At 42.8% G+C, this 22,873-nt stretch overlaps 3 protein-coding genes across 3 annotated transcripts; 1 reads left to right on the plus strand and 2 right to left on the minus strand.

The window, feature by feature from the left end:
* Positions 1-85: 85 nt before the first annotated feature.
* On the plus strand, positions 86-6,480 carry si:zfos-323e3.4 (volume-regulated anion channel subunit LRRC8C). Its single transcript, XM_061678976.1, has 3 exons — positions 86-1,474; positions 2,004-2,162; positions 3,532-6,480. Exons 2-3 carry the CDS (start codon positions 2,022-2,024, stop codon positions 5,818-5,820), a joined length of 2,430 nt encoding a protein of 809 aa, XP_061534960.1. The 5' UTR covers positions 86-1,474; positions 2,004-2,021; the 3' UTR covers positions 5,821-6,480.
* Positions 6,481-9,965: 3,485 nt separating this feature from the next.
* On the minus strand, positions 9,966-13,689 carry cdkn2d (cyclin-dependent kinase inhibitor 2D (p19, inhibits CDK4)). Its single transcript, XM_061679860.1, has 3 exons — positions 13,572-13,689; positions 13,224-13,393; positions 9,966-10,790 (listed from the first exon to the last, which is right to left on the minus strand). Exons 2-3 carry the CDS (start codon positions 13,356-13,358, stop codon positions 10,443-10,445), a joined length of 483 nt encoding a protein of 160 aa, XP_061535844.1. The 5' UTR covers positions 13,359-13,393; positions 13,572-13,689; the 3' UTR covers positions 9,966-10,442.
* A 554-nt stretch (positions 13,690-14,243) lies between these two features.
* ap1m2 (adaptor related protein complex 1 subunit mu 2) lies at positions 14,244-22,162 on the minus strand. Its single transcript, XM_061679475.1, has 12 exons — positions 21,970-22,162; positions 20,810-20,966; positions 19,792-19,859; positions 19,561-19,691; positions 18,411-18,558; positions 16,967-17,093; positions 16,751-16,893; positions 15,739-15,810; positions 15,479-15,637; positions 15,009-15,134; positions 14,744-14,819; positions 14,244-14,451 (listed from the first exon to the last, which is right to left on the minus strand). Exons 1-12 carry the CDS (start codon positions 22,009-22,011, stop codon positions 14,426-14,428), a joined length of 1,275 nt encoding a protein of 424 aa, XP_061535459.1. The 5' UTR covers positions 22,012-22,162; the 3' UTR covers positions 14,244-14,425.
* Between the last annotated feature and the right edge of the window lie 711 nt (positions 22,163-22,873).

The raw sequence follows: 22,873 nt of genomic DNA on the forward strand, positions 1-22,873 counted from the left end.
GTGTTGTCATGTTGTTATACTGTACATACAGTATTGGATACTCATTTATGCACACTGCAAAATCCAAAGTAATCCATAATAATATTTCCGTTTATTATTGTATCGGGGGTCCTCTGTTATCGACACACAAGGTGTCGATGTTACAAACGGTGCATAATTAACTAATTTGCGCAGTGGTGTCAAAATAGAAGGCACGCTTAGTTAACACAGAACTCACTTTTTCATTCGATTGTTTTATATTTATGCCCTATACAAGTATGACATTTGATTTCATACATTTCCAGGTCCGGAAAAGTAGAGAGAATGGGATGTTTTTTAAGGCGCTTAGAAGTGCAGCTACAATGTTGGTGTGAGAGCACACAGCAATATACCGTCTGGTGAATACTCGATTGTGATTGGCTCAGAAAATGCCATGGGTGTATATTATCAGCTGATAATGTACAGTGCGCCCGTTGAACGTCTCAAGTATTTGCTGTCAAATTACTGCGCAGCACCCTTAGCTGTTCGATTATACGAGCAAACATCGAGGGACATCCGATACGTCGACGTGCCGTACTCTGAGGACAGAAATGAGCGAATTTGAATTTGAACAGGATTAGTGTTTTAAAACTGGTTTATGCTTTCAAAATTAGGGCTTTAAAAGAGTGTAAGGGTTTCAAAACTGGGTGAGTGTTTCAAAGTAGGGTTCCAAAACAGGTTAAGGCTTTCAAAGTAGGGTTTCAAAACAAGGATAGGGTTTCAAATTAATGTTTCAAAACAGGGTTAGGGTTTCGAAACAGGTTTAGTTTTTCAAAGTAGGATTTCAAAACAGGTTAAGGGTTTTAAAAAAGCCCTAGGGTTGCAAAGTAGGGTTTCAAAACAGGGTTAGGGCTTTAAATTAGGGTCAGGGTTTAAAATTCGGGTCTCAAGAGTGTTAGGATTTCCAATTAGGGTTTAAGAACAGGGTTAGGGTTTGAAATTTGGGTTTAAATAGAGTTTTGGGGTTTCAAAACAGGGTTAAGGTTTCAAATTGCGCTTTCAAAGCAGCGTTAGGGTTTCACATTCGGGTTTCAAGAATGCTAGGATTTCAAACTAGGGGTTCAAAACAGTTAGGGTTTCAAAACTGGGTACGGGTTTCAGGAAGTGTGAGGGTTTCAAAACAGGGTTAGGAGTTGTGGCACAAGGCATCCACCTCGAAGGGGGCATCCAATGGGCATGGCTTGCGCCACCCTATCCAACTCCCATTTTTGCGGCAACAATGTTGTAAAAAAAAAAAAATAATAATAATACAACACGTCCTATGTGCCAAGAAGGAATTCCTATACTTTAAAAACGCGCCTTTACTTTGAAGTCTGACTCCGGATATGGCATCTGAGCGACCTTTATTTTGAAGTGTCAGAGCGGATGCGCAGCGCTGCATGCAACTTGACACCGGTGCGCTGCTCTCGTTCATCCATGAAAACGGACTCCCGATACCGACCTGACACCGCAGCAGGTAAGTCCAGTTTTATTGGGAAAAGCCGGGTCTTTATTTCAATGTTTGTTGGTGATTGGTAAATTAACTGAAAAACTAAACTATAAGTTAAGCCTTAGGCAAAAACTGACGTCAGGTTCAACGACTTGGAGGAGATTTGGCGGCTGAGATGATCGTCAAAACCCTTCTTCTGCTCACGTGTCAACAGTTGGGCTGCACCAAACACTTGCTGCTCAATCTCAGGAGTGTTAAAGGATCGACTAGAAATTCCGAGAGTGTGTGAAAGTCAAAAAGTCAGACTTGTGAAACTGCGTCGGCGGCTGACACGTTGTTGTCAAACTTGTTGATCCACTTTGAATACACCTGACCTCATGCAGACACACCGACTCCTGCAGCCTTCATGTGGCGGACAAACACACGTGCTCTCTAATCTATCGTTCGAGCGGGGGCAATAAAAACATTTTTATGATTATCATCACGATTATAACTTGGATCTATTTCAGCCTCAGCGGCGTCCTCTCGCTCACGTTGGCTCTTTTGTTCCCTTCAGTGCGGACCGGCAGCCAGGATGATCCCAGTGGGAGAATTCCGAAACATCGGCATCGAGCAGAACTCCAAGTACCGCGTGCTGAAGCCGTGGTGGGATGTTTTTTCCGAGTATCTGTGCGTCGCCATGCTCATGATCGGCGTCTTTGGATGCACCTTGCAGGTGAGCCCCGCGCGCGCTGCCGTCAATCAATCCGAATTCAAGTCATTTGAAATCATCAAATCAAAACCGAGAATCGGAATTGTCATTATTTGTATTGCTAAAATAAACCATTTCACGCACTTTATAGACACATTTGAATAATTGCGTCTGACAGCGATATTTGTTTTTCTGTGTCATGTTAAAATGGCGCACACCAAATTCAGCGAGAGGTTCAGGGTTCGAATTTGACCTGCGGCCCTCCTGTGAGGAGTTTGCGTGGAAAAGGTTAACTTGAAGACTCCAAATTGTCCATACAGATACTGTCGGTGTGAAACTGTGCGCGCGAATGGTTGTTTGTCTTTACGCGCCCTGCAATTGGCTGGCGGCCAGTCCAGGGAGTACGTAGCCAGCCTCTCGCTCAAAGTCACCTGAGATCCAGCTCACCCGTGACCCGAACCCTGACCCTTCCTCTGTTGACAGAAGTGCAGGCTAAAACGGGAAAGCAAGTGTCTGAACTTGTCAGGTCCTAAAACGCTTCAATGGTCCAACTCGCATTTCTCAGTTGTCATGGCACAATTCCTAACAATATCTTATGTGTATATGTATATATATATATATATATATATATATATATATATATATATATATTTTTTTTTTTTTTTTTTTTTTTAATATATTTTTCAATCTTTTAGTGTTTTGCCCTTCATGTAGCAATACAAATGGATAATAAGCATGCGTACAAATAACAGTTGAACCTGGTCTCCTGCAGGTTGTGTAAAAGCTGTTTTCTTTTTTCTTAATGCAGTCTAGTCAGGTAGTGGTTTTCCATTGCGTCAATGGAAAGTCCTTATGGTAAGGTTTGGTTGCTATTGTGGAAATAGATCGAGTATTTTCTGATTCTGGAGTCATTACGCAATGAACACCTAAGAGTGTCGTATTTCAAGCCTTTATTGTAAATTTGACAAAGATTGACAACGGTAGTGGAAAATTCAGCAAAATAGCTTTTTTTTTCACAAATAGGCAGATGATAAAAAAATGTATCCACTATTTGGATACAAGCAATTTAAAAAGTCAATTTTCCATAAAATGCCCACTTGTGGTGAAGCGCTACCACATGCTTTCAGTGGGCTGTCTTAACAAATAATCATCATAAATGTATGGATTGAATTATTCAATTTGAATAAAACAAATCATTTCAAGTGGAAATTATACTTCCACATACTTGCACTAGGCAGTCTTTACATTAGTTAGGCTAACATAAAACCAAAAAAAAAAAAAAAAAAAAGATTCAATCTTTGCAGTATAGAAAATGGATTTGGGGTATCGACACTTCCTCTGATGGCCACGTTCTTCTCCGTCCGCCAATAATCCTCCCACCCGTTCTCCTCAGCTCACCCAAGACAAGATCGCTTGCCTGCCGAGTCCCTTCACCAGTCCGACGCCAAGCGCCATCGACTGCAGCCACATCCGCAGCTATGGCGACAACCTGACGTGGGAGAGCATCAATTTAAAGCCGACCAATCCCGTCATACAAGAGGTGCTCGGTCGCAAGAATAACCTGGACATCCACCAGTATGTCTTCATCAACCACTACTGCTACGAGCGCTTTGTGCACTGGTACGCTAAGTATTTCCCATACCTTGTGGTGATCCACACCATGATTTTCATGGTAACCAGCAGCTTTTGGTTCAAGTTCCCCGGGACTTCCTCCAAACTTGACCTCTTTGTCACCATCCTGGGAAAATGCTTTGACTCCCCCTGGACCACGAGGGCCTTGAGTGAGGTTTCTGAGGAAAGAGGTGAAGAAAAGCTGTTCAGTTGGAGGAGAAACACTGTATCCAAAGATCCCGCCGAGCGACGAGTCGACGAGGAGGAGACCATCTTGCTTCAGCGGACCTTGTCGTCAAAGTCTAATCCAGATAAAAAGACTCCAGAGTCTCAGTCGGCTCCGTCTGTGTTGGATAAAAAGGAAGGAGAGCAGGCTAAGGCCCTGTTTGAGAAGGTGAAAAAGTTCCGAACTCACGTCGAGGAGGCAGACATCCTGTACATTATGTATGTGCTGCAAACGTCCCTCAAGGTCTTTAAGTTCCTTCTAATCATTATCTACACAGCGGCGCTGTGCCCGAACATTGAGATTGTGGTGCGCTGTTTGGTTCCCCCCGAGCTGACGGGTTTTAACATCTATTGCTGTAACCACAACAAAGCCCACCTCTTCTCCAAGCTGGCCTATTGCTACATTTGCTTTGTGGCCGTCTACGGGATGTTATGCATCTACACGCTCTACTGGCAGTTCCACCGCCCTCTGAGGGTCTACTCCTTTGAGCACGTCAGGCTAGAGACGGGAATCAACGACATACCGGACGTGAAGAATGATTTCGCCTTCCTGCTTCATCTGGTAGACCAATACGACGACCTCTACGCTAAAAGATTCGCTTTCTTTCTATCCGAGGTGAGCGAGAGCAGACTCCATCAGCTCAACCTCAACTACGAGTGGACCGCCAAAAAGCTGCGCGCCCGTCTGGCTAAGAATGCCAGTGACCGACAGGAGCTACACCTGGTTCTGCTGCCCGGACTTCCCGACACTGTCTACGAGCTGGTTGAGATAGAGTCGCTGAAACTGGAGCAGGTCAAAAATGTCACCATCTCGGCTAGCGTGGCTAAGCTAGAGAGTCTTCAGGATCTGTCACTGATTTATTGCCAGGCCAAGGTTCACCTGCCAGCCTTGAAGCACCTCAAAGAACAATTGAAGTTCCTGCGCCTGTGCTTTGAAAGTCTAGATGAGGTTCCCGAATGGATGTACCACCTGCAAAGACTTGAGGAACTGCATCTGAACGGTCCGTTAACCAACGAGATGGCCCGAAGTGGCACCCTGGACTCCCTTCGAGAGCTCACAGCCTTGAGGGTCCTCACCCTGCGCTCCAACCTCACAAAGATCCCGGCCAGCGTCAGCGACGTCGCACAGCAACTACAGCGTTTGAGCATCTACAACGAAGGCACCAAGATCCAAGTCTACAGCAGCCTTAAGAAGCTGACCAACCTGGTCTCGCTGGAGTTGGTGGGCTGCGAGCTGGAGCGTATCCCGAGCGCTGTCTTCAGCCTGAGTAATCTGCAGGAGTTGGACCTGAAGGAAAACAAGCTAACCACGGTGGAAGAGATCCTGAGCCTGCAGCACTGCCAGCGGCTGGTGACGTTGCGCCTGTGGCACAACAAAATCACCTATATCCCCGATCATATCAGCAAGCTGCACTCTCTGGAGACTCTGGACGTTAGCTGGAATAAGCTGCGAAAGCTGACCCCGCGGTTGTTCTACTGCACCAAGCTGAGGCACTTGGACATCTCGCACAACCAGTTGACCGGCATCCCGCCCGAAGTGGGCATCCTGCAGGGGCTCCAGTTCTTCTCCGCTGCTTTCAACTCATTAGAGACCCTACCGGACGAGCTGTTCTCCTGTAAAAGACTAAAGACTCTGATTCTCGGAAACAACTGCTTGTTCTACCTCAGCTCCAGGGTGGCCAACCTGACCCAACTAATACGGCTGGAGCTCAAAGGAAACCGTCTGGACGCGCTACCTGTGGAGGTAGCGGACTGTCCCCTGCTAACGAGCAGCGGGCTCGTCGCGGAGGAAAACCTGATGGACTTGTTGCCGTCAAATGTGCGCACAAGGTTGACTAGTACCTGAGTTGGTCCAAACTCAGGCTTTTCACTGACTTGCCTTCATTTGACAGTGGTCCCAATTTTGTCTCATTTTCGATCGATTTACACTGCAGGTACAGGTGACCAATTTTTAGGAAACCTATGACTTAAGCCTTTGTTTTGAAATCTGGTTATTTCTGCCAAAAATGTGACTTTTCTTTCCTGTCCAAAACGTGCAACCATACATGTGTTGAAATGTAAAATGGCCAATAGATTGTGATTGGTGTACAGATTTCTTTGTGATTGCTTTGTGCTTAGTCTTTTGTAGCAGCTAAGCACATTTTTAACAATATGGAGTCTGTTTTGGGGGGGAAATAAGTGTTTCCCACAGTGTCACATTGCCGCTTTTCAGGTGGCAAACAAGCGGAGGGAGCTTTTCTTTGCACAGTATAATAGAGGTGCCCTGTTCAACCTGACAGAGAAGAAGAAGACGGAATTCAAACGTTTAAAACGAGTCAATAAGTGTCAAAGATGTGGTGGTACATTAAGCTCTGTATTTTTATATATATATATATATATAATTGTATTCATCATGTGTTACTGAGAAAGGTTTGCATTGTTTTTGTTCTTCTTTTACTACCTCTGCAGCATTTACTATTGTAATTGAGTGAAATGTAAAAAGATCAAATAAACAATGTTGTAAAAACTTTTCAAACACTTTATAATGTTTAACGCTTTCACACAAAGGACTCCGGGATGCCACGGCCTGTTACCGATGTTATCATTTCGCATTACCTTCAAAGCAGGACTCGTTGTGTGCACCTTTTTTCAGTCCAGGCTGCAGCACAGTCATGTTGTGACTCGTGCGGGCACAACCAGATCCGTTTGTAGACATACCTCAGGAATACAGCACAGCAACATGCCTTCCACTACACCCAATGCTCGAAACGTGAATGTTCTTGTTCTCTGCTGGTGTTTTATTTATTTTATTTTTTTTGAATTTGTGGGAATGGTTGATTGTCTATCTATCTAGCGCACAAAAAAATGAGCAGTGTAGCTTTTTTGGGGAAAAACTTCATCACATCTTTCACTAAAGAAGAAAAAAAAAAATCACTTTTCTACAATGTAGTCAATGTCCCCTCAAAATAACTCAACATATACCCATGAATGCCTAATCCACAAAAGTGAGTGCACCCCTCAGGGAAAATGTCCAAATTGGGCCCAATAACCCATTACTACAATTATAGTCAGTGTACAGCTTCTTGGATAACAGTGCAAATTTATTGCACTCACAAAACAACTCAATTTTGTCTATACACCACTTTAAGGACAACCGCAGCTGAAACCACATTCGCTGCCTAAACACAAGCATACAAATCAAACACAAGACAATTTAACGTAATTTAGAAACAGTTTTAAAAAATGGAAGCAATGAAAAATGAAAATAAATAATCCACCAAAACAAGGGCAAGGTCTCAAGATACGGTATGTTAAAAGCTAGGGAATACAAATGAGTTTTGGGGTGGGTCTTAAAAAGAAGTAGTGAGGGTGCTTGTCTGGTAGGTTGTTCCGCCTTTTAGGACCAGCAATTTAGAAAGCTCTAACCCCTCTAAGCTGCTGCTTGGTCTTTGGTAACTCCAGGAAAAACTCTACATATAGCCATTAATGTCTAAACCGCTGGCAACAAAAGTGTGTACACCCAACAGTGAAAATTGGGCCCGATTATCAATCTTTTTATGCTACAATATAAAGCAGTCAGTGTACACTAATAATAACGGTGTAAAATTACTGTCCCCTCAAAATAACTCATGTATAGCCATTCATGGCGAACCTGCTGGTAACAAAAGGGAGTACACCCCTAAGGGAAAATGTCCAAATTGGGCCCAGGGAGACGTTCTTTCCTATAGTCGAGTCAGTGTATAGTTTGTAAAAATGTTTTTAAAAAAATGTAAATTTACTGTCCCTTGAAATAACACACAACATACAGCCACTTAATATCTCAACCACTCTCAACTAAAGTGATGACACCCCAAAGTGAAACTGCCCAAGTAGGGCCCAATTAGCCATTTTCCCTCCCTGGTGTCATGCAACTCATTAGTGTGAATATAACCCTCACATTTTGCTTAATACCTTCTATCTTGTCATGGGACAACACTGAAGTTTAGCTGGCCTCTTGCCCAAAGTCAGCTGGGATAGGCTCCAAATCACATGGATGGATGGATGACATGAATGCGGAGAGTCTCAAGCATTAAAAAGGCAAAAATAATGAATTTTTTTTTTTTTTTTTTTAAATCTTTAATCTGTGTGTATTGCTACATTTATTCATTATGTCTTTTTTTTTTTTTTTGTATTGTGACCCTATTACTGCTTTTGGAGCACTGGGCTCGTCATTTCACACAGCACGAGTTTCACTACGACAATTAAATTCCTTCGTTCCCTTGGGCCACCTCATTAGGTACACCGGTGCAGGGGAGCTTAAATGCGACTATACGGACATCCTGCCTGCAACGAACCGTATACGTTACCGGATTGTAACGCAGCGGTGTTGAAACTCTGTCTTTCGATCCATCTTAAAATAAATCTCCCAAGATTCTATTTTTTTTTCCCACAAGCACGTATGCGAGCATTTGAGATGAGCTATATATTTATAATGCATGTGTGTCGTATACTGGTTGATTATTGTGTTACAATAACACTTTTCCTCATTGATTTAAAATAGCTGCTTTTAATGTGTAAGTGCTGTAGGATGTGACACAATGGTCGGCCAATTCGGAAGCCGTGTCGTGTATGATGTAGGGCTAGGCTGGCTCGTCTATCAAGAGTGAGACGCCATTAATCGGACGCGGATGCTGCCGAATAAATGTGCCTTTCGGGCTGAAGCGCGGTGGACGTGTGTTTACTCCTGGACGTAAGGCAGAGTTTCAACACCGCTGCGTTACAATCTGAAACGTATACGGTTCGTTGCAGCCAGGATCTTAAATGGGCCGTATAGTCCCATTTAAGATCCCCTGCACCTAATTACTACATTAAAAATCACTTTATTTCTTGAATTAATTTACTATTTCGTTTGACGTTAAAATTTAGTTTCTCAATATGGGGAATTTTTGTTATTTGCTATGTGCTGTAATCATCAAAATAATAGATATTTTAAATATTAAATACTTCACTCTTGAGTGTGTGGAGCGTGCAGTGCATCTCTATAATTTCACTTTTTGAGTTTAACTACCTAATAAAAGATTTATACTATTCACGTGTGAGCATAATCGACGTGTGCAAGCCAGTGACGTGTGTTTGACGTGCTCGCGTGAACGCATTTGAGTAGTGTTAATGAGAGTGTTTGAGTAGTCTTTATGAGCGCAAGACTCGTGCGTATGAGAGTGTTTGAGTAGTGTTAATGAGAGCAAGACTCGTGCGTATGAGAGTGTTTGAGTTGGGTTTATGAGAGTCTTTCAGTAGTTTGTGTATGTGTGAAAGCATTTCAATAGTAAGTGTGAGAGTTAATCCTGAATGTCCCTAAAGGCCCCACATAGAAAAGGCACATTCTCTTCGTTGGCCGCCCTCTTCAAGCTCCCACGCGCTTGCCGAGGTGCGTCCTCACAGGTTTGCATGAATAAATCTGTGTTCTGAGCTCACGTTCACAAAGTCGACCAGCACGCGTAACAAACCGCAACGTTTATCCAGGGTGCGTTTACCTGCATCCAACAAAGCAACCCCGCACGCACACCCACAGCGCCGCTTGTCAAGTCACGGAGTTCGCACACATCTTTCGTCTCTGCTATCGACGGACACTCACAAAACAGTCCTGGCGTTACGGCTGCCGGTCATTACGCCGGGGCACAGAGGCTGCCTCTCTGCAGCCCACGTGCATCGCTGGGACTTCTCTCCTGGGGTAGGGGCCAGTACAGGGGTCGCAGATTTGTTTGACAGCAAAAAGTTCCACAGGGTGGGGTTTTCAGAGCATTCGGAGACACGCCCACAGCATCTGCAAACTGAATGTCTCAATTCGTGACCATTTTGAAGCCCGATTTCTCACACTTTGCAATCGTTTTATTCATTCAAATTTGTCCAGCTTGAAGGCAGTTTTGCTGTCACTCTGTATACTGTACATTATTGGGGGAAAGAACTGAAGTGAAACATGCACACCATACGCAACCACCAAGCAGTTTGACTTCAAAAGTTTATTTTGTGCTTTCATATTCAAACAGCAAACTGAACTCTTCACTTCTGTATTAAAGTGTTCTTAGTATAAATAACAAAAACAATAGCCACTGCTATTACAACAATAAATAATGCAAAGTCTAAGTTAATCTAATTTCATGTAACGGATAATGCAAGGTAAAGTTCATTTTGCACCGGTTCAAGTTTCATCACAAAAAACCACAAGACAAACAAATCAACTGTTACAAATGAACACAACAACAACGGGAGGGGAATCAGACTAATGTGCACTCCCAATTCAAAGATCAAACATAAATACATATTCGGAAATAAGGTGCCTACATTGCACTGTGCAAAACAAACCCATTGAAAAGTAGCTGCCATGACCACATAACACGTGCGTCATGTCTGAACATCGAGCTAAGAAAACAAAAACTTTTATATAGACGCCAATGAATTCAAGTCACCAGGTTTGAACAGAAACGGGAACGCGCGCGGTCCAGACTACGACTAGATGTGTGCCAACAGCAGGTGGATCATGTCGGGCCGCCGGGACGCCCGGGCCACGTCGACGGGCGTCTGGCCGCGAGCGTTGGTGTGCCACAGGTCGGAGCACGGCGCCAGGAACTCCACGGCGTCGCGGTGGCCCTCCCGGATGGCGATGTGGATGGGCAGGGCGCCGAAGTGGTCCGCCACGTTCACCAAGGCGCCGTACTCCACCAGGACCCGCAGCGTGGCCACGAAGCCCGAGCGGGCGGCGTCGTGGATCGGCGCGATCCCGGACGAGTCCTGCACATTGGGGTTGGCGCCGCTTTCCAGGAGCAGGCGGGCTACCTCGGCGTTGCCCATCATCATCACCTGCACAACGACACTCTGTGAGGCTTTCTCTTTGGGATGTTTACGTTTGGTGGCTGCGTCTCTACACTGTCGCACCTCGAAAGTGGAGGTTTTCAAGCTGGTTGTGTTTTTTGCAAATATTCTCTCATTTTGAATCTGATGCCTCCTGCAGCATATTCCCAAAAAGCTGGGACAGGTGGCAACAAAAGAAAGGAAAAGTTAAGAAATGCGCAAAACAACACCTGTTTGAAATGTTCTGCAGGTGAACCGGTTGACAACAGGTGAGTGTCATGATTGGGTATAAAAAAAGAACACCCACAAAAGGTTTACTTGTTCAAAAGCAAAGAGGTGGCGACTTTAGGAATGTTTCTCAACGTACAATTGCAGGGAATTTAGGGATTGTCGTCATCTACAATCCATAATACCGTCAAGAGATTCTGACAATTAGGAGAAATCTTTGCATGTAAGCGGCAAGGCCAAAAATCAACATTGAGTGGCCGTGACCTTCGATCCCTCAGGCGGCACTGCATTAAATCCCGGCATCATTGTGTCAAGGATATTGCCACATGGGCTCAGGAACACTTCAGAAAACATTTGTCACTACATCTACAAATGCAAGTTAAAACTCAAGCAAGCAAAGCGAAAGCCACAACAACAACAACAACACCCAGAAACGCATCCGGCTGGCTTGTCTGGGCCCGAGCTCATCTGAGATGGACTGACGCAAAGTGGAAAAGTGCGCTGTGGTCTGACGAGTCCATATTTCAAATTGTTTTTGGAAATCATGGACGTCATCTCCTCCCAGCCAAAGAGGAGAAAGACCATCTGGATTGTTATCAGTAAAAAGTCAGCATCTGTAATGGTAAAGGTGTGCGTTAGTGCCCATGGCTTGGGTAACTTGCACATCTGTGAAGGCTCCATTACTTCTGAAAGCTACATGCAGGTTTTGGAGCAACATATGCTGCCATCCAAGCAACGTCCTTTTCAGGGATGTTCCTGCTTATTTCAGCAAGACAATGCCAAGCCACATTCTGCCCGTTTTACAACAGCATGGCTTTGTAAGAAAATCGTGCGAGTACTAGACTGACCCACCTCCCACTGAAAATGCCTGCAGGCGCATTATAAAGCGCAAAATACGACAGAAACTGGAACTGAAGTTGTACACCGAGGAGGAATTCTAACAATTGTTTCATCCGTTCCCCCTGTGGCAGGCATCAAATTCAAAATGAGTGAATATTTTGGAGAGGAAGGAAAAAAAAAAAAGAAGAAAAATAAATCTAATATAGGTAGGTTTGAGTTTGTACATTAAAAATAGCTTGTCTTTGTATTAAACTGAATATAGGCTTCCATCCCAGCTTAATTGGAATTTGTAAATATATTGGAAAAGTAGTACTTTACTCTCCAAAGATAATGACTTTTTATAAAATCAACAAAATACATCTTTGTTCTTGTATGTCAAGATTTGTCCTTTTCCCTTGGGGGTGTAACGACTACTGCGATGCATGACATTGCAACTTTATACCTCCCACCCCCCCAAATTTTTTAAAAACTTTTGTATTACTTAGGTTACGGGTACATATGGTGGTTATGTTTAATTGGCTTTAGGATTATGAGGGGTCGTTGGAAAAATGTCCCCCCTGTAAGGAATCCCTGGACCCACAAAGTTGAAGTCCTGCTCTAAAGCGGGCAGCTAGAAGGCATTTGACGCAGCTTGCCACGTGACGAAACTTCAGAGGAACCACAAAAATCCATTTTCTATTGCACGCGTTCTCATTCGGGTTGCAATTTAGCTGGAGCCTTTCCCAGCTGACTTGGGGCAAGAAGCGGCGTACACCCTGAAATTGTTACCACCAGTCCCCGCGTGTGGACAAAGATCCATTTACGTTCACGTTCACACCTATGGACATTTTCTGAATGTTCAATAAACCTAAGGAAGATCCCCCTTTGAAAAGAAACGTAATAGTTGAAAAACTTGTTTTTATAGGCTTCTGATTTCAAAACTGCCTATTCATCAATGTGTTGCGTGTACTGCATGTAATTACAGTAGATGAGGCAATCTTTCATTTGTGTGGGTTCACAGTTGTAGCGGCCTTCCGAGGGAGGTCATAACTCCGACAAAAACGATCTTGACACCCCTGTTCGAGAGAAACTGCTCCCATTGCTGTAAAACATTTAAGGACAGCAGTGCCTCGCGATGAACCTCAGAGAAAACAGATGCGACGTCTCGGATAAATAAAAGAAGCATTTGCAACGAGTGAGTTTGAGAGCCAAAGAGGAATGAAAACGAGGAGAACGCTGGTGACTATATTGTTACAGAATCGCATGATTGGAGTTGGGTGAACTCCCAACAGCTCATTACGACGCGCAAAACGGATATCGAATAAATAATCTAAGGCGTTGAGCTGAGTGTGTTCATTCACACGTCCCGCACGAGTAACACGCCCTTCGGCTGACCTGCAGCGGCGTCCTGCCGAACTCGTTGACAGCATCGGGATGCACGCCGCCATCGTCCAGGATCCTCCGCACCTCGTCGTGCTTGCCCCTGCCCGCCGCTGTCGCCAACCTTCGGGCGTCGTGCATCTGAACCATGTCGGCCCGCCTCCGCTCCGCTTCGCGTCTGTTCTCTGGGAGCAGAGAAGCAAAGGGGAGGAGGGACGGTTCACTTCACTTCTGTCCGCGCATTGAGATGCGGCCCGAGCGTAACATTGCGGGCGCGCAACGGAATCTCGGAAGAAGGCGATTAGCACGCAGGCTAACGGCTAACGTGAACGAGACCGCTGACAAGGGCATTTAAAAGCCTACCTCGGCGCTTTCTTCTGAGGTCGGCGACGTCCCGGAGCTCTCTACGCCTTTTGCCCTCAAGGAAGGTTAATGTTGAAATGAAACACAAAGTGCAAAATGTCGACGAACGTTCGGGAAATGCCGCACACGGCTGCGTCGCGAGGGGGCAATTTACAAACCTCGAAGAGGAGCAGGCGTCGACCAATCACGGATCGCCGGGAGGGTGGGGTCTTAACATATATGGTGAAGAGGCGGTGCCACGGCTCCGTTGCTACACTATCACCGTGGCAACAGTAGGATTCGGCCAATCAGAACACGCGGTGAAGACAGCGGGCGATTCGCATTCGTTAATGTTTGTGGAGGAACTTCATTCATTTCTGTGCTTTGAGTCACTCGACAAGCGGCTGGAAATGTTTCATTTCACGCTGAATTCCACCGCTAAAAAAAAATACACTGGCATTATCCGTATGGAATATATTTGGCCAACCCAGGAGTACGTGAAAGCAAACAGAGACGACCAACACTGTGAAATAATTTCAATAAACGTGCTTCAGCATTCATAATAATAATAATATTAATCCCCTTCCAAATAGATTTCAAGAATCAAGATAAGAGACATGAAATAGCTCAGGTCAAACTGAAAAGAAATTCGGTCCAGTAGTTTAAGGGAAACGGTACTGATGACAACTGGAATCATTTTGAATAAATGTGCTTTATTTGTTTTTACAAGCTTTAAACGTTCAGAAAAATTTTAATCCACTTCCAAAAAGATGTCAACAACCAAGATGTGAGACATTAAATAGCTCCTGTGAAACTGAAAAGGCCGTCTCTCAGTTGACGACTTCACGCGATTAACTGCTCTTCTTCGTCAGGCTTTACATATTGGTCCGTAGCTGGTAATCTAAAAAGAAAAAAGGAGCGGGGGGGGGGGAATCATTGTATTGAATTAAAGGGTGAAACTATCCCCCAAAAAATATGCTTTTCAAATACTGCAAATATAGAATATGACTACAATACACCAAATAATACACAGAGAACCAACTTTTTGGATCCTCTGACATTGGACAGTCCTTAAAAATGATACTCAGTATCTTATTGTGCATGTGAATCTAATAAAGAGGCCAGTGAGAATATACAGTACATTGCACAGGTGGAAAAACTAATGGTGGCAATAATAAATGAAAGTCAATTACCTCCACTTTGCGTAATGTAGCGGACCCACGGCAACGCTTGATAACCACTTTTTTCTATTATCTTCATGTATCGCACCTGTTAAAAAGATAGTCAGACATTGTTTGGAGGGTCTAAAATTGTGCCAAAAATGTTCATACCAGTTCATCTCTAAATTCAATTGACCATGCAGTAATGCACCTCTGCACGGCAAAATGCTTTACAAGGGGATGTGCTACTTCCCACACTTAAACAGCATAAATAAGCGAAGCACATACACATGCATACCTGTATTCCCGAGACAGTGAAGTAAGGGATTTCAAATTTGACAGTAATGGGAGGTTTGCCCTCGAGCTCATCATTCTCCACGCTGGGCAGACCGAAGTGAGCCCTCATGAGAAACTCTTTGCCTCCCTACACGGAAGAACACAGCTTTTGTTACAATCAAATACGAGAATCAAAAATATAGGGAAACGTGTCCAAATTTGGTCAATTTAAAAAAATAATAATAATAAAAATTCCACAAATGGATACCATTGGTCAGTCCCTACATGGAGTGTTGAAAAGGGTTTGTTTTCTGTGATGATGCTACGTTAATGGCACAACAATGTTTTCCTGAAAAGCGGCGATTTGGGGCATGCGTGGATTCTGGATCGTATAGCCAAAAAAAACAAAACATAAAAAACCCAATAAACAATAAACAAATCTTGCCTAAAACGCAAGGACAGACAAAAAGTCAAGTCAAAGCTATTTCTTACTTGGAAAGATTTGATGGTCCACACCACCAGGTTCTTCTCCGGTACATACTTGGCGTGGCCCGTGCTGGTTTTGAACTTTGGCGAGTCGGCGTCACTGGGGACAGGAACCCTCACCTCCACATTGTTTGCCACAGATTGTTTCTTAAACTGGCCCTTTGCCTAAAGTATGACAAAATAAGAACACAGGAGAACCCCATGAAAAACTGAAGCAAACGTGCTTCATTTCATGTTTGCCATCGAAAGGGTTCAGGGCTCTGTACCTTCACCATGATTTCCACTCTGCTGTGAGAGAACTTCTCGATGATTGATTCAATCCAGATCAGCGGTTTCACCTAGGACAGATGACAAGTTGACACGTCAAGGTTGAAACTAGAGATGCAACAATACCCATACGGTATCAAGTACTGTACGTTTGTGCTCGTAAAAACGCCCCGATTATACGACATCTGATCCACTTTACCAGCCTTTCATATTCTACCTGAGCGTGCGGTGTGCAGTATGTCAGATAGCGAACGCTTCTTCAAAGATAGCCGACGTGTGCTTGCTTCAGGCTGTTTTTTTTTTTTTGGCACTATCCAAATGAAGTTTACAGTAAAACTAACGGGGGAAAAAAGAGGGAATTGCACGTTCTTTACTTAAGCAAAGTACACGACATCTTGCAAAAGTTCGCTCGCTTTATGCTAACACATAAGAGGAAACGCTACAGACGGTATAACCAATCGTGCCGATGTCGCAGTATCAACTTTTAAATAACGAATATTCGAACAAAAGCAACACATAGAGAGAGGTGATATAACAACAACATACCTATTTTGACTAATCTGCGAAAAACTAGTTTTACCACTGCAGCTACTTGTTATAACACACATTACCCTGAAGTTAAGTGCGCTACTGTTTTGATGATTTTATTGACTTTGCATGCCCATTAAGAATTTTAATATGTTGCTTTAAAATGCCTGTACAATTAATTAGATCGCAAAAGCATTGCTTTTTCCAAGCATTTTGTGTCTGCAAATTTGTGTTATGGCTTTACGTTTCTCGAATGGGCCTACAGACGGAAATTCGTATCGTGCTTAATTGGATGTATTTACGGCAACGCTTTGCACGTTGATAACTATGCACTTTCCCAGTCAATTATCGTATAAATAAAAATGGAATATCATAGCAACAGTTTGACTATCTCCATTTTTTTTTTTAAATCTAACCAAAATGGAGGTTGATCATAGATAATAGACCATAGTGTCTATATGTAAGGTTGCGAAAGGGACTAACATGGGTATTGATGCGGTAGGACATAAGCTCAGACTCCCCGTCTGGAGGAATGAAGGAGATGGTGCGGTCGTTCTCGAAGCGTGACAAACGTACGCACTGGTGGAACTTGACATCTTCCATCACCACCGTCTTGCCCTTGTCACCTGAACGGACCACAAACGCGTCAAATAATTCACCGGGCCGGATTCGCAAACAAGTTCCCGGCAGTCGACGCACGTCCGGTAAGAGCGAAGAGCACTCGGTCGTTGAGGCCGAGTCGCAGTTCGGGCATCCCTGACAGCATGGTCTTCAGTTTGATGCTGCCCACGATGTCGCTGCTCATCACACTGCCGTTGGCATTCACCTGAATAAACACATTTTTGGGGGGGGGGGCGTGGGGGGGGACAAAAAAATATCCAAGAAGCCCATAAAATGTTCACCTTGTAGTTAAAACATCAAATCACAAGACTCCACCAAAATCTACCCGTTTACCTGTTTCGGATCTACCCGTCTAAACATTTGAGAGGTATACAGCCTTTGTCGAGAAATATTTGTAATCATAATCTATTTATACAAATACAGGTGCAAATCATTAAATTAGAATTAAGTAGAAAGCTCATTTCAGTAGTTCAATTCAAAAAGTGAAACTCATTAAACGGGTTAAACACAACGCCAATTCCTACCGGATTTCTACAATTCAAATCATTCTGATTGTTTCTCATATAATATTCTCATTTCTGGAGATGGTGAATTTTGGGTTTTAGTTAGTTAGCTGTAAGCGATAATCATCCACGTTTTTATTTTATTATTATTATTTTTTTAAATATAACATTTCATTTCAAATATTTCAACAAAGAAGAAAAAAATATTTCACTATTTGTAGTAAATCCAAATAATATGCAAGTATCACTTTGTTTATTAAATAAAGTTGACAACGATATTCAAATTGCAGGCGATGCACGTGTAAATAATTTAAATGTGCTTCGAAGGTGGTGCGTTTGTTGTGGTAATGGCATCTAGCGGACACATGCTGGGATCAAATAAATATCTTGGGGTACCACTTATTATTATTATTATTATTTGTGGTGAGCCATTTAAAGTGTTTACGTTCAGTTACAGCACTTGTCATGCATGTGTGTACATGTGTGTGTGCTACCGGGCATTTTGCAGTAATATGACGACGTAAAAGTAACAGCTTCTAAATCATTGGCGGACCATCCAGGACAGGTTTTATCTTGCGATTGCACTTGTATCAATCCTAACATTACGATTGGCAGTTTCGTGCACTTTGACTTCTTGTAAATTAACTTAGGTTTTTTTTGTTTTTTTTTTGTGTCACTTAAAAAAAAGCACATTGACTGCTACTGATTTGGATTTAGCACAGTATTTTAAACGTATACAGGGAACCCCCGCCTATTTGCGGTTCACTCGTCACCAATGGGCTTTTTTCCCTGTGAAACATATCCTCTGCTATTCACTGGAAAAAAAAAAATCCCCGATTTGCATTTTTGTGCTCTTTCTGCAATGCTCTAAAGTTGACGGCAAGCAGGAAAGGAGTAACGGTCATAAAAATATAATATAATATATCATATAAAATAGAATAATAATAAGTGCCTCAATCTTGGCTTTATATGGGAGAATGGGTTTTTTGGAATTTTTGCTCAGAAAAACAGAAACTTACCAACACATTGATGGACTCGATGACGTCGATGAAAACTTCATTCTTCTTGTATTTGATGCCCTCAGACCTCCAGGAAACAGCGTTGGTGACCGTGGTCGGCACCTTGGACTTTGCCACCTCCAGTTTGGCGCCCTCCTGTGTGATGTACCTGCGTAAAAAGACATGATGAAGCACTGCACTTGTAACACAAGAGGCTTCAAGCTGTCTCGTGCGGAGGTTGACTTTCAAACGGAACATAAAACAAAGAGTATAACACCTTGCGCTTCTAAAATGCAGCTTAGCCTATCAACCCGCTAGCTTTATGCTAACACTAAATAGCATCTACGCTGCGGTGCATAACCCTTTAACCGATGGACTGAACTCAAACGGTGCTACAAGATATTTAGTAAGACAATATAATAGTACTCAGTCATATATTCTTTATCCTCTGTGAAGAACAACTAATAGTGCTGTGAGGAGTCACAATGAGCAGTATTTCCGTCTGTCTCATACTGCCCCCAGGTGGCCAAGGCAAGCACACCAGAAATAGCAGCACGATGGCCATTCAATCCGCTACGTGCAGAAGAACGTCACGGGACCCACGCAGGAAAATGGGATCGCTGACCTACTGTGTATGCAACGCTAACCAGCATAGCTAGGACTGGTGACATGATTTTGAAGCAGACCTCGCTAAATTTGTTTTATTTATGGCTGGTGTCTTCGGACAGGTGTTAAATACATGTGTACGACTTATTTATACAAATATGATACCTATGTAAACGCGAATGAAGCTTAAACATCGACTATTGTCATGACTATTGCGGAAGCGCTTTTACCTGTTTTGTGGAATGCGTAAGTAGTTTGCGCATAGACCGGCTTGATACAGTGTGACAAAAAAAAAAAACTTGCATTATTTTTAATTATATTTAATCATATCATGACTGTATGCTTTTATGAAGTTCAATATTATGGAGTGATACTTTTCCTGATGAAATTACACATTACAAAAAGTATTTTTCTTTCTTTTTTTTGGGTGGGGGCTATAACAGATTAGTAGTATTTCCAATTCGTTTCATTGGGGGAAAGATGACAAGCGTAGTCACGAAACAAATAAAACTTGTATCTCAAGGCACCACTACGGATGATTTGTGTATGTCTGGCTGAGCCTCACTCCTGAAGGATCTTGCTGTCAGTGGTCTGAGGGAATCCAAAGTCCATCAGCTCGTCCAGGAGTTCGTAGACGACCACAAAGTTGTCCTGAATGCTCTCCTCCTCCAGCTCCTTAAAATACTCTGTAAACACCTGCAGTAAACACAAATTAACTGTGCCGTGCAGTACGTCACCTTTTTTGATAGGTTTCCAATGCGAATGGATGCGCAGAACAATAAGGAAACACGCTCACCTCGACAAGTTTATAGAGGAAGGAGTACACCAGTGAGGCGTTTGAGTTCTTGTTGGTCATGGCCACCACTGCAGGAACATCAGGTTAAGGAGCTTTTACTCAGCGCTAGCTACCTACCTACCGGGTACACAAATACATATTGTATACTGTACACACCGTATGGTTCAGCATACGTAGCAACCTACTCTCACCGGACACGTCATTCATTTGAGGACACGGGATGAAATTCCGCATTTTAAAAAGTACCGCATATTCTCATGTAGCGACTAAGGGAGTTGAATTACTCAACAACAGAGAGAGCAGGGGATCCACTAGAAGGGACCTTGATTTGTATAGATTTTATAACAATATTTTAAAATATGATAATGGTTTACAGCATTTTATAAATTCTTTATTTATTTATCATGTAAGCCATCTTTCATTAAAGACTACATCTCAATTGCTTAACACGTATCATTTCTTACTTGGTGAGTCCCGTTTTTTTTTTTTTTTACAATCCCTAATACTTTTTGGGTCTATGTTGAAATGTTAAAATGCAACCATAAACTTTAGCTTTACATATGTCATATAGTCAGTGTAAGGTTGGCGTTTAATGGATTTGTATGAGTTTCACTTTTTTCGCATTGTACTACTGTAATAAAGGAACCTTTCCATGATGTTCTAATTTACCGAGATGCATCTGTAGTTATTCAAGAGGATGGAAAATCTCGCTATTAATTGGGGCACGGTGTACATTAGTGTGTCCATTATTTGACATAATATTGTCATGATGCTTTGGCACTGTCAGGGAGGTATTCGTTTAACAAGTTGTTTATTATTGTGGTTGTCATTTGCAGTGCGTAGAAGTGTACCGTATCATACTGAGAGGTAGCTGTCGTATTTTGGCACCAAAGTCACCAAATGTCTGGTCTTGTATTGGGTCTCGTGATCGAATGATGACGGCGCACAGGTGCATTGTGCCTAATATTGCGGATTTGACTCATCCCAGTTGAGAGCTTCTGCGGCATGCGAAGGATACAGTAGAGGTTGCTGTGTTTGATCCACATGAAGTGAACGTTGCCATGCGACATCACAGGACACATAAGCCCCTCCTCGTCGTGTTGCATCAGCAGAGGCATGAAGCGGTCAATTTCCGCCATGTCCACGTCGCCCTTGTAGTTGCGACATATCAACACCTGGACATGGAAGCGTATCAAATTCAGGTTTAGTATGTTGGACAAATTTGTATAAATCGGGAATGGTAGTGTACAGTAAAGTGCATTGTCTCCAACCGGCACAAGACCCATTTACTTAATATGCTTAATATAGTAGACTAAACCAGCGACAAAGATTTCCAATTTGAAACGGCATTAAGACACGTAGCATAGGAATTTTGGAGGGACATTTCCTCAAAATTCAGAGGTAAGAACAACAAAAATAAATGCATTGAAACAGTCACATCAAGCTGCAAGCAGCATTTTTTTCACATCTACTGTATGACACAAGCACAAAAAGCAACAGAGTGCTCACTTAGAGTGGCGTGGATGACAGAGGTCATTTTTTGTTTATTCAACTATGTATTTCAATTCATGTCAAAACGGAAATTACATTTGATTTTTGTTCATATTTTGAATATGTTTTGAATGAAAATGACATTTTGTTTTAAATATTACAGTATTGACCAACCTCCATAAATAGGCCGTTGACTCATTGGGAAAAAAAAACCTCTTACTGGCCCTTAAGATTTATAATTGAATACCCCTGCAATGTACTATACTGAATTTAGGCTCCTAAAACACAATTTCCCTTGATTTACAAATAAATACAATTGAGTAAGGGCCCTTTAAACATGGTTGAGCACTAACATGCGCGTCAAGTTATATTTGATCAGATTTAATTGCCAGTGTGATTACTATTTGACAACAGGCTTAAGGGGCAACAGATTTATTTGCTGCAGGCATTCTCTACAGACACCTATTTCTCAACCAGGAAGTATGGAACTATAGTTAAATGAGTGTCGCGAGCTCTTGATTAATTTTTAACGGCGTCATTAATGTTTAACACGTAAAGCGACATTTACAGCCTAAAACCTGCATTACCGACGAGATATGTTTGGTCACGCTGGCCAAAAACGGTCGTTTGTAAGTGTTGAATCACAACAACAACAAAAAATAAACCATATCAATGAGTTGATCTCACCTTCCCCTTGAGGTCCAACACAAACACAGCCGAGAGAGACATTGTGGACGAACACGCACAAAAACAGTTGAATGTTTCAAACCGAGTCCACAACTCTTATTAAATCTGTTTTACACCTCTAAAAAGTTCCACATCGAAGCAATTCATCAAAGCTGGTCGGGTGTTCCACCGCGTTGCTTCCCCTGACGGCGCCGTGACGTCATCGTCACCAGGTGAAACATTGACCAGGCTCACCTGGGCCAAGACGAGGGCGCAGCGCTCGGGACGGCCACACGATGGCGCCGCGTGCACACACATTGCGGGAATGACTTTCAGTCAACAAACAAAAACTCACTGGACGTCTACAAAGTTGTTTGTTTTGGGCTTTTTGTTTTCGTTTTTGCACAAACCTACTGCAAAACTCTCCGTTGTATTCTTGACTTACAATTTGGTTTCTCTTTGAGATGTTGTTGGTTAAACATGGAAAAACTAAATTAATTCACTAGGGGTTTCTGCTTTACCTTTATTTACGTGAGTGTGAGCTGCAGACATTTACAGCAGCATGAACTTCATCCATGTAACTAGGACTCCACCTTATCAGTAGAATGTGTGTGTGCGTGTGTGTGTTGGGGGTGGGAATAGCACACTGTTGATTTAAAAAAAAAAAAAGGTGTATGAGTGTTTGCTCAGATGGAGACCTGCCTTGCCCACTATCTCACTCCTTGTGTCCACCAGGGTTTGGTTCTTCCTCATCGGAATCAGAAATCATAACAGAGTCATAGATTACACAATGGACACGCTCAAAGGAATATTAGAGAAATAAAGAGTTTTTTTTTTTTTTTTTTCCAATTTCAAGAACAAGATAAGCAGTCCCTCTGTTGTCACTTTAAACATAAAGATGGATTACAGATATGGCAAACAAACT

This window comes from Phycodurus eques, chromosome 6 (assembly GCF_024500275.1).
Source record: "Phycodurus eques isolate BA_2022a chromosome 6, UOR_Pequ_1.1, whole genome shotgun sequence".
Classification (NCBI taxonomy): Eukaryota; Metazoa; Chordata; class Actinopteri; order Syngnathiformes; family Syngnathidae; genus Phycodurus; species Phycodurus eques.